This window comes from Dasypus novemcinctus, chromosome 24 (assembly GCF_030445035.2).
Source record: "Dasypus novemcinctus isolate mDasNov1 chromosome 24, mDasNov1.1.hap2, whole genome shotgun sequence".
NCBI lineage: Eukaryota > Metazoa > Chordata > Mammalia > Cingulata > Dasypodidae > Dasypus > Dasypus novemcinctus.
Genome location: NC_080696.1, coordinates 22,265,961 through 22,278,469, shown reverse-complemented (window position 1 = coordinate 22,278,469; position 12,509 = coordinate 22,265,961). Strand labels below are relative to the sequence as shown.

At 37.1% G+C, this 12,509-nt stretch overlaps 1 protein-coding gene across 2 annotated transcripts in view; it reads left to right on the top strand.

Moving 5' to 3' along the window:
* The window catches only part of NAPB (NSF attachment protein beta), a 49,853-nt gene that overhangs the window by 14,339 nt on the left and 23,005 nt on the right, over positions 1–12,509 (top strand). For both annotated transcript variants that reach the window (XM_004477026.5, XM_023584227.2), the window contains exons 2-3: positions 3,451–3,530; positions 11,121–11,237. In XM_004477026.5, the coding sequence (XP_004477083.1) occupies positions 3,451–3,530; positions 11,121–11,237 (197 nt within the window). The remainder of the gene's footprint in view (positions 1–3,450; positions 3,531–11,120; positions 11,238–12,509) is intronic.

The following is a 12,509-nucleotide window of genomic DNA, read 5'->3' as shown; positions in this document are numbered from 1 at the left end:
TGGCCCTGCTATATATGCCTGACAGCTTATAACTGAACTTGGGAAGATAGCAGAACACCCAAGACTGATATAGGAGGCCCAGAAAGAAACAAGCCCTATGCCAGGACAAAGAGGACTACAGGATGGCTTAAGCACAAAACCCCAAAAAGATTGGCTCCACAGAGCAACTAAAGAGGAAAGGGTGAGCCTGAGGGGGGACGGCTGAAACCTGGGCAGAGATTGGTGGCCATCTTGCTTTACCACGTGGCAACATGTCAGGGTCAACAGTAGCTGACTTTGGTGAGAAAGCATATCTGTTGATACCTTGTTTTGGCCTTCTTGTAGCCTTGGAACTGTTAGGTTTTACCCCAAATAAATCTTTATACAAGCCAACAGATTTCTGGTACTTTGTATCAGTAGCCCTTTGGCAAACTAAGACAAGGTGTGAGAGAAGGCTTTGCTGACACTTCATGTTTGGTGTAGCTTGTTGCCATCTAATCACTTGCTGTGTGACATAGCCCCCAGAAAGGTTTTAATAGGGTTTTGGGGATTTTTTGGTTTTTTTTGTTTTCAATAAAAACTTTAGTAAGGTACAATTCGCATACATAAGATTTGTCCATTTGAAGTATACAGTTGGTTTTTAGTATAGTCACAGAGTTGTGAATCACCATACTGATATTAGAATACTTCCATCACTCCAAAAAGAAACTCTATACCCTTTAGCAGTCACTCCCTCCATTTTCCCCTAATACCCCCAACCTGAGGCAAGCATAAATCCACTTTCTGTCTATAGATTTGCCTACTCTAGACCATTCAAATAAAGGGAATCAATCATACATTATTGTTTTTTTGTGCCTGGCTTCTTTCACTTAGCATAAAGTTTTCAAGGTTCATCCATGTGGTAGGACGTATTGGTACTTCATTCCTTTTTACTGTTGGACAATATGCTATTTTATGAATATATCACATTTTGTTTATACAACTCTTGATGGAAACTTGAGTTGTTTCCACTTCTGGACTGTTATGAGTAATGCTACTGTGAACATTTGTGTTCAAGTTTTTGTGTAGATACATGTTTTCTTTTCTTGAGTATATACTTAAGATTGAAATCACAGGATTATATGGTGATTCTGTGTTTGACTTTTTGAGTAGCTGCCAGACTGTTTTCCACAGCTCCTGTACCATTTTATATTCCCACTGTCAGTATTTGAGGATTCCAGATTCTTGACATTCTTGCCAACACTTGTTATTTTCTGGTTTTTTGTTGTTGTTGTTTTTAATTTAATTGTTATTATAGCCATCTTTTCGGATATAAAATTGTATCTAACTGTGGCTTCGATTTGCATTTCCTTGACGACTAATGATGTTGAGCATCTGTTCCAGTGCTTAGTGGCCATTTGTCTATCTTCTTTGGAGAAATGTCTAGCAGGTCCTTTGACCTTTTTTTAAGATTTATTTAATTTATTTATTCCCTGCCATTTGCGCTGTCTGCTCTGTGTCCATTCGCTGAGCATTCTTCTGTGTCTGCTTGTCTCCCTTTGTTGTATCATTTTGCTGCGCCAGCTTTCTGTGACGCAGGTCAGCTTGCCTTCACCAGGAGGCCCTGGGAAATGAACCTGGAGCCCAGTCTCTTCAGTCACATCCACTTTCCGCTTTGCCTATTTTTTAGTGGGTTGTTTGCCTTTTTGTTAATGAGTTGTAAGAGTTCTTTATGTATTCTAAACACAAGTTCTTTATCAGACATATAATGTACAAACATTCCTAAGGCTTTTATTCCTTCAACCTAATTATTATAGCCATCCTAATTAAATACCTATTCTGGGTTCAAACCCTGCAGTGGATTGTATCTTTTGATCTTCATAATAACCAAAGATATAGATAATATTATCCTCAACTGTTGATTTATGGATGTGACTGTGGCTGAAACAAGTAGTCTAGGGAAATTGTTAGTTGGAGGACAGTTGGAAGATAATATAGGGAATGTGTAAAATGATTTTGGCAATAGATGAGGATTGTGGTCAGTAATATACATATGGGGGTGTGGGTGTGGCTCAAGCAGTTGAGCATCTGTGATGTGATTAAGCATTTTTTCTTTTTTTTTTCCATTAAGGAGAACTTGACTGTGGGTCATTAAATTAATGTCTGTTCATCTGTGTATCTTTCTGAACACTAGAGGAACAACTGAGTTAGCAGTTGGAATTAGATGAGATAAAGTACCTAGACAGACCTTTTAGGAGTAATGCTTCTGTAACTTGATGAGCTGCCTTTTTCTGTTATTTCACATTTTTAAATTTGAAATAAATTTATTTAAATATATATATATAATCCTCACTTTACATGAGCAAAAATCGAGGCCCAAAGAAGTTAAAGACCCAGTCCAGGTCAAACAGCTGGCAATGACTGCCCAGGATCTGAGTCAGACTTGGCATAACCCTGAATACCCAGCCAACCTCCACTCAGCTCTGGGGCCTGCTCTGGCCCAGAGCTGTCTGGCCTTGTACTGGAGTTTGGGGTTTATTTGATTTGCTGACATGTGTGTGCACCTGTTCTTGTCCATGTTGTGCCCAGTCTCCAGTGGGCAACCTTGACCTCTACTGTCTTTTAGTCCTTATGTATTTACTCCACTATGAGTTTTTATCATGTTTACTGCAGTCAGTCTATTATGTCTTGTTTTCCTTGGCTTATTGTATGCTTATAAATATAAATATGATGAATGGAGATAAATGCCTTTCATTGTGGAGCTTAGCTTAGAAAAACAAGGCTGAATTGGAAAGCTACTCCAGAAATTACAGAGAATTATTTTAGCTGTTGTGCAAGAAGAAATTTCTAAACAGTTAAAAAGCTATGCCTCAGTGGAATCTGCTGTCTGATGAAGAACTTTCCAGAAGTTCTTGTATTCAAGAAGCACTGGAGTGCCATTGTCAGGATGTTGTAAAATGTATTTCCACACAGGATGAGGGATTGGACCACATGATCTTTGAGGGTCTCCTTCCACATCAGAGAAGGACTTGTCCCTGAAAGAACTGACAGATAATACAACCATAGAACAGCAGGACACTTTCTCATTATGCTCCTTAGGAGGTGGAGCTCTGGCTTCAAGTTTTATGTCTGAATAAACATGGTACTAAACTCTTGAGATTTAACAGGTTAAAGAACCTTCAAAATTTAATCTTTGAAAAAGGTACTTCCAGTTTCTCAGATGACATAATACCTCCAGTTTTCATATATGGAGAACAGTATAGTTCTCTGATTAAGGGTAAAGGTTCTGGCATCAGCCTCATCTGTATTTATATCTCAGGTCTGTGGTTCCTTGACAAGAGCATCTCTTTTAAACACACATTAAGATTCTGTAAAGGTTGCCTGGCATGTAGTAAGTATTCATTTTAAATGTTCATTATTTGAGGAAGGGCGCTTTAGGGAGGTGCATGGTTGTTATCATAAAATTTAACCTCATTTAAAAAATTTTTTCAGAGGAAATACAAGATTAGAAGAGGCTTGTGAAATGTATACCAGAGCTGCAAATATGTTCAAGATGGCTAAAAATTGGAGTGGTATGTATAAAGTTTTTGCTCATTTGCTTTTCAGTTGGAAATGTCTATTTGCATTCCCGATAGATTGTAAGCCTGTAAGCATATCTAAAACCACTTTGTTGGCCCCTAGACAAGTGTCAGTGCTGAGAAATTGTGAGGCTGCCATGGGCTACAACTAAAAAGCTTGATGCAAGTGGCTAGACTTGCAAACCTGATTTAAGTTTACAGGGACTGTTATGTTTTAGTTTCTGTAGACTAAATACAGAAGACACTTGGTAATTAAAAAGATTTAACTTGACTTGGAGTAAGGAAGAGTAATGTTTGCGTCTTCCTAATTTTAATGCTCAGGTAGTTCCAGTGCCATCAGGAATGAAAGTTGTAGTCAAACTCACTGCAAACTAGTAATATAAATACACTAATACCTGGTTTCCATTTACCTGAACATTGGTTGAGGATGTCTGGCCATTCCCTGTTCCGACATCAGAGCTCTGTGATCACTGATTGTGATTCCATTGAGAATTGTGACAATAGTGAAGTTATTTATATAAACCCCAGCACACTCACCACTATATGTTTTTTTTCAATAGAGCAGTTGTAGAATATAGAACAATAATGCAGGTACTACAGAGTTCTGTATACCCCCCACCCACACATACATAACACATTTTGCCCTGTTATAACCATTTTGTATGGTATCTTTGATACAATTGATGAAACAGCATTATAATTATAATTGTGATGGAGAGTTCTTTGGGTTTTTTAGTATTTTTATTTTTATTATGTTAATATATATGCAACTGAAAATTTACCATTTATCCACTTCCAATTATACAATTCAGTGGCATTAATTATATTCACACTGTTCTGCCTCCATCATCACCATCCATTATGAAAACTTTCCATCACCCCAAACAAAAACTCCATACCAATATACCAATTAAGAATTTAGTCTCCATTCTCCACCCCCACCCCAGCCCCTGGTAAAACCTGTATTGTAGTTTCTGATTTTATAAATTTGAATATTCCAGTTATTTCCTATAAGAGTTCATACAATATTTGTCCTTTTGAGTCTGGATTATTTTAGTCAACATTGTGTCCTCAAGGTTATGCTGTAACACTCATTAGAAATTCTTTCCTTTTTATTGCTGAATAATAAATCTCCTGTGTGTGTGTGTCTGTACCACATTTTGTTTCTCCATTCCTCTTCCATGTTTTTGCAGTTGTGAATAATGCCACTATAAACATCAGTGTACAAATATCTGTTCAAATCCCTGCTTTCAGTTCTTTAGGGTATATATCTAGAAGTGGGATTGCCAGGTTATGTGGTAGTTTTATATTTAGGTTTCTGAGGAACCGTCATTCTGGTTCCCATCTTACATTCTCACCAACAATGAGTGTACAAGGTTCTTATGGCTCCATATCCTCTCCAACCATTTATTTTCCATTTTTAAAAAATAGTATCCATTCTACTGGGTGGGAGATGTTATTCCTTCATTGTAGTATTGATTTGCATTTCCCTAATGGTTAATGATATTGAGCATCTTTCATGTGCTTGTTGGGCATTTGTATATCTTCTCTGGAGAAATTGTATATTCAAGTCTTTTGCCCATTACTCAGTTGGGTTGTCTTTTTGTGGTTTGGTTGTCAGAGTTCTTTATATGTTCTGGATATTAAACCCTTACTGGATACGTGGTTTCCAAACATTTTTTCTCATTCTGCTGATTGTCTTTTTACTTTGTTGGTAGTTTTTTTGATGCATAAAAATTTTTAATTTTGATGAAGTCCTGTTTATCTAATTTTTCTATTTGTTGCTCATGCTCTTCATTTGTAAAATCTAAGAAACAATTGCCTAATACAAAGTCCTGAAGATGCTTCCATGTGTTTTCTTCTAGGAATTTTATAGTTTTGGTTCTTATATTTAGATCTTTCATTATTTTGAGATAATTTCTGTATATTTTGTGAGGTAAGAGGTCTGCCTTCATTCTTTTGCATATGGATATCCAGTTTTCACAACACCCTTTGTTGAAAAGACTATTCTTACCTCATTGAGTGGATTTGACACCCTTGGCAGAAGTCATTGGCCATAGATGGGAGGGTTTATTTCTGACCTCCCAATCAACTATTTGTCCTTGTGCTAATACCATGCTATTTTGATTATTGTAGCTTTGTATTAAGTTTTTGTTTGTTGTTTGTTTTTGTTTGTTTTTGTAAATGACCGCTTTATTACTTACACAACAAAAAGGGTTCAAAGGAGCAGGGAAAGAGATCCATTCTGTTGGATCTTCTGGGGCCACAGGTTGGTAGACGGAAGCTCCATAAACCCCACTTTGCATCAGAGAAGAGAGACAAGTCTATGCTGTTTGAGCATAGTATTTATCCATTCTAGGGAGAGAGGGCCTCACCACTAAGAATTCCTGTCTTGATTAATATCTGGAACAACGTGTTCCCCATTTCTGTGTTTAAGGCCTTACCCAGGTCCTGCTCCTTTTTTCTTTTTGTCTGTAATAGGTTTTAAATAGTATGGGTCCTCCAAATTTCTTCTTTTTCAAGATGTTTTTGGCTGTGCAAGCAGGGTGCTTACCCTTCCATGTGAATTTGGTGACTTCCATTTCTGCAGAGAAAGCTGTTGAAATTTTGATTGGGATTGTGTTGCATCTGTAAATTACTTTGGGTACAATTGACATCTGAACAACAGTCTTCCTATCCATGAGCAAGGGATGTCTTACCACTTATTTAAGTCTTTAATTTCTTTTAGCAATGTTTTGAGTTGTTTTTTTTTTTTAAGATCCCCCCCCCCGCTGTCTCTGTCCTTTCACTGTGTGATCTTCTGTATCCATTTCTCTTTTTTCGTCTTCTCATCTTTCTCCTTTAGGATTCAGAGGGATTTGATCCTGGGGAACTCTGATGTTGACAGAGATTCCCTGTCAGTTGGGCCACCTCAGTTCCTAGTCTCTGCTGCACTTCACTTTGACTCTCCCTTTCATCTCTCCTTTTGTTGCATCATCATTTTGCTGTGTGATTCACTTGCACAGGCAATGGCTCACCGTGTGGGCACTGGCTCACCACGCAGGCACTATTGTGGGCACTTGGCTCACCACACTGGCACTTGCCTGGGCACTCGGCTCACAGTGTGGGCACTGGCTTACTGCACAAGCACACTTTCTCTTCTTCTTTTTCACCAGGAGGTCCCAGGGATTGAACCTGGGTCCTCCTGTATGATAGGCGGAGGCCTTATCACTTGAGCCACATCTGCTTCTCTGAGTTTTCCATGTACAAGTCCTTCCCATCTTTGGTTAAATCTATTCCTAGATATTTCATTCTTTTAGTTGCTGTTGTAAATGAAATTGTTTTCTTGATTATCTCTTCAGATTATTCATTACTAGTATATAGAAATGCCGCTGATTTTTGTGTGTTTATATTATACCCCACAACTTTGCCGAGTTCATTTATTATCTCCAGTAGCTTTATTGTGGACTTTACAGGATTTTCTAAACATAGAATCACGTCATCTACAGCTTCTTCCTTTCCAATTTGTATGTCATTTATTTATTTTCCTTGCCTAATTGCTCTGGCCAGAACTTCTAGTACCATGTTAAGTAACTGGTGAAAGTAGATGTCCTTGTCTTATTCCTGATTTTAGGGTAAGCTTTCAGTCTTTCACCATTAACTATAATGTTGACTGTGGTTTTGACATAAGACATGTATACGTTTATCCCTAGTTTTTGTCAGGAAGGGGTGCTGGATATTGTCAAATGCCTTCTCTTCATCACTTGAGATGATCATGTGTTTTTCTTCCTTCATTCTATGTATTACAGTAATTGATATGTTGAATCATCCTTGCATATCTGAGATAAATCCCAGTTGATCATAGTATACTTCTTTTAATGTGCTCTTGGATTTTGTTTTTGTTTTTATTTTCCTCAAGATATTTCCTTATTTTCCTTGTGATTTCTTTTTTTTTTTTTTTTTTTTTTTTTAAGATTTATTTATTTCTCTCCCCTTCCCCTCTCACCCCACCCTGGTTTTCTGTTCTCGGTGTCTATTTGCTGCGGCTTCTCTGTCCGCTTCTGTTGTTGTCAGCGGCACAGGAATCTGTGTTTCTTTTTGTTGCGTCATCTTGTTGTGTCAGCTCTCTGTGTGTATGGCACCATTCCTGGGAAGGCTGCACTTTCTTTCGCGCTGGGCGGCTCTCCTTACGGGGTGCACTCCTTGCGCATGGGGCTCCCCTACACGGGGGACACCCCTGTGTGGCATGGCACTCCTTGCATGCATCAGCACTGCTCACGGGCCAGCTCTACACGGGTCAAGGAGGCCAGGGGTTTGAACCGCAGACCTCCAATGTGGTAGACCGACGCCCAAACCACTAGGCCAAGTCCGCCGCCATGATTTCTTTTTTGATCCCTTGTTTGAGTGTGTTGTTTAATTTCCACGTATTTATGAATTTTCCTATTTTTTCTTTTCTTGCTTCATGCCATTGTAGTTGGAAAAGAAACAGTATATTATTTCAATACTTTTAAATCTATTGAGATTTGTTTTGTGACCTAACATATGGTCTATCCAGGAGAATTACCCATGTGCAGTAGAAAAGAGTATGTATTCTGCTGTTGTTGGCTGAAAGTGTTCTGTATATGTCTGTTAGTTCTAGTTGTTTTATAATATTATTCAAGCCTTCTGTTTCCTTATTAATTTTCTGTCTAGATGTTCTATCCATTTTTTAAAGTTATGTATTGAAGTTTCCTACTCGTAATGTACTGTGTATTTCTTCCTTCAAATTTGTCAATACTTGCTTAATTTATTTTGGGACTGTGCTGCTAGGTGCATATATATTTATAATTGTTATATCTTGTTGAAATCACCCCTTTGTCAATATATGGTGTCTTTTTTGTTCCTTGTAAAAAAATTTTTACTTAAAAGTCTATTCTATCTTTTTGTGTGATCTATTTATCTTTTTTTAAAAAGAATAAAAAATAATAAATTTTTTAAAAAGGCTATTCTATCTGATTTTAGTGTCGTTTCTCTCTCTCTCTCAGTTACTGTGTTTGCATGGAATTTTTTTTTCTCCATCCTTTCACTTTTATCCTATTTGTGTCTTTGAATTTAAGGTGAGTCTCTTCTAAACATCCTATGGTTCAGTCATGCTTTTTAAATATATTCTCCCAATTTCTGTCATATACTAGACAATTTAATCAATTTACATTTAAAGTAACTAGCAATAATGTAGGACTTTCTTTAACTCTTTCGCTATTTGGTCTTTTAAGTCTTACATCTTTTTTATCCCTCAATTCTTCCATTATTTCCTACTTGAATATTTTATTTTTTGTAGTAAATTTTGAGCCCCTTTTCATTTTCTTCTCTGTGTATTTTTCAGATATTTTCTGTGTTTACCATGCGCCTTGATTTAACTTCCTAAATCTGTCTGTGACATTCACATTTGATTTGATAATGGCATAAGTTCAATAGCATATATAAACTATGTTGCCACACCCCTCTATCCTCCACCTTTCTGCAATACTTCTTACAAATTATATCTTCATACATTTTATATCCAAAACCATAGATTTATCATTACTTTTTATGGATTTGCATTCTAGAATCTGTTGGAAGTAAAAAGTGGAGTTATATACTAAAAATACAATAAAATAGTGCTGGCATTTATATTTACACATGTCATTGCCCTCAACAGAGATATTTATTTGTTCGTGCAACTTCGATCTCTTATCTGTTGTGTTTTCCTTTCAACCTCTCTTTATCATAACTTGTAGGGCTGCTCTAGAGGTGACAAAATCCCTCAGCTTTTATTTATCTGGGAATGTCTTCATCTGTCCCTTATAAATAATCTTGACAGATATAAAATTCTTGGTTGGCAATTATTTTCTTTCAGCTCTTCAGATATTTCATCCTACTGCCTTGTTGCCCCCATGGTTTGTGATGAGAAATCAGCATTTAAACTTACTAGGGCTCCCTTGTACATAACATATTGCTTTTCTCTAATAGTTTTCGGATCTCTCTCCTTGTCCTTGGCATTCATCAGTTTGACTGCAGTGTGTCTGAGCATGATTCTCTTCAAGTTTATCCTGTTCAGGGGTCATTGCCTTCTTGAATGTGCATATTCATGTTTTTCATTAAAATTGTGAAAATTTCTGCCATTATTTCTTTGACTGTTCCTTCTGCCCCTTTCTCCTGCTTCTGAGATTCCCATAATGTGTATATTGCTACACTTGATTTTGTCCCACTGGTCTGTTAGACACAGTTTACTTTTCTTCATTCTTTTTACATTCTCCTCAGCTGTACAGTTTCAGTTGTCTTATCTTCTAGCTCACTATTTTCTTCTTCTGCCAGCTCCAATCTGCTGTTGAAACCCTCTAGGGAATGTTTCATTTCAATTATTGAGGTCTTCAACTCCAGTATTTCTGTTTTGGTTCCTTTTTATCTCATTCTCTTGATTGAGAGTGTTATGTTAAAGTGTTTGTCTGGTATATCCATAGTCTCCTTTTCTTCTTTGATGATTTCTGAAGTTTTATCTTGTCCATTCTGGTTAGTCCAGACCTTACTAATTTTTGTCTGAATTTGCCATATTTGCAGAGGCCTTTATACTCTCCAGCCTACCCTGCCTGACTCATTTTTCTGAGACACTCTGCCATGTTGCTTTCCCTGAACTCATAGTCTCATGATGAAGTGGGTTCATCTGGGTGTACACTCCCCATGTTGACATTTAAACTCTTTCTATACTGGCCTGATGGCCCCTTCAGCCTTCGATTTCACTGCCTTTCTCATCAGGCAGGATATGTACCTAGTGTGGCTGCCAGTCCCTGCCTTGCTCACCTCTGAGCAGGAGTTCCTTGTTGGTGCCACTCCTTTGCTAGGGATTCCTTTCTACATCTAAAATCTACAGGGCCGTGGTCACTGTGGCATGTCTCAGCAGAATCCTGGGCAGCTTCCAAGCCCATTAGTGATTCTGCAGGAAAGAGGATGGATTTTCACACTAAGTGGGTAAGGACAGATTAATCTCATGTAAATTTCACTCAGGTTTACACAGATTTATGAGAAAATTTTGGATTTTAACACTTTTTTGGGTTTAGAAATTGAGGATCTAATTTTTACTCTTTGAGAAACTTTCTCTATTAATTTCTTTACTTCATTCCCACTCTGTGTAGAGCACTATCTCTATTTTACTTTAAACTATTATTTTCTTCGCTTCAGCAATGACAACTTTTAAGATGGAAAGGAGAGTGAGTTAAGATCCTTGGTCTCCGTCTATTATCTTCCTTTACTTATTTGTGGTTTGAAGCCCCAGTCTGGGTTTATTATATGCTTTCAGAATAGAATTGAGTGGCCCAGGACTTTGCTATTGGTATTTAACAGCCAGGCCAGAAAATGGAGGCTTAGTGCCCAGGGCGCTAGGAAAGCACCTCCCTCAGGAAGAGATGGAGAAGCTTTTATTGCTGTTTTATTTTATTTTAGTTATTTTCCTATGTTGTACACTTACTCTTATTTAGTTTTGCCTTGTACTGGAATGTCACTTTGATGGGAATGCCTTAAGCACTTAAAGCAGGGACTGCTATGTGGGGATGTCTGCTCCTCTGTTTTTATTTATAGTTTCTTCTTTTTCAGCGGCAGGAAATGCATTTTGCCAGGCAGCCAAGCTCCATATGCAGCTACAGAGCAAACATGACTCTGCCACTAGCTTTGTGGATGCTGGGAATGCATACAAAAAGGCAGACCCTCAAGGTAAGATGCACTGTGTACTGTGGCAAACTGGTCCATGTGTCCACTCGTCAGGTATATGCTAGGATGGACCTCAGTGTCCTCCACACATTAAGCTGATGGACTCTTGAGTCCTGTAGAAAGGAATTATTGCACTTGGGAATACAAGAAATTTTAACAATCTCAGGGATTTTTGTTCTTTAATTATTTGGGGCTTTTATGAGGAGGAAATATGTTGCTGTATCCTGGCAGCACCGTTGCATAGACTCCATATATGTTGAATTTTAGAGAACTTTTGGAAATAGACTTCTTAACATCATAATTCTATGAAATGTATGTATTGGTCACAAAAGGAAACTAATATTTTCTTACTCCTCAATATCTAGTGAGTATTATGATCCAGGTAACAGAAGATTGCTTATTTACAAATATTCATCTTTCTTTTAAAAAGTGTTTTTCAAAGTATTTGTTTTAAGAAAAAAAAAAGGTGAAATTGGGTATTTCAAGTGATAATATCTTGTATATGTTACTTCTTTTTTCACTTAGTAGGTGTTACCCTTAGCAGTTAAGAGTATTAACTTCTTTCCTAACCACCCATGTAAGTTAATAGCTTTTGAGTCTCCCTTCTTTATTTTAGCAGTTCCTTTTAGCACAGAAATTCCCACTTTTATGAATATATCATGAAGAAATAAGAATCTTTCAAGGGCTTTTGTGTAAAGATTGATCAATCACAGTTTATTTCCAAAAATGAAAAACTAGAGGCAGCCTAAAGGAACAGTCAGAATAGAATGGTAAGATTATAATACATCAGTATTTTAAAATATCATGCATGCATTAAATCTTAAGTGACCTGGTAAATGTTCACATAATAACTGTTTCAAGAATCACATGCAATGAATCTTGTTTGGTCCGAATTTCAGAAAAAGGTTTGGGTACATAGAAATGTCCTCAGAAAAACTGGAAATTAAATTCCTCAATATGCTGACAGTGGATTTGAACGGGTTCATAGAAAGCTTATTTTTCTCTATATTCTTTTGCATTTCTGAAAGTGTAACAGTGACTCTACAGTTCTTACATAGTTTATTTAAGAAACTAGGAAAAATTGCTCTTAAAAATCATTCTAATGTTAATCTTACCTTTTCTAAATCTTCAACTAGGCTGTTTCATTTTGCTGACTCTTTTAAACCAAAAGCTATAAATAAACTTGGAGCTGTGAACCATATGCCAGCATAGTAAACAAAACCATTTTATGACAGAAATGTGTTCATTAACTGCATTAGAAAATGAATGTAATTT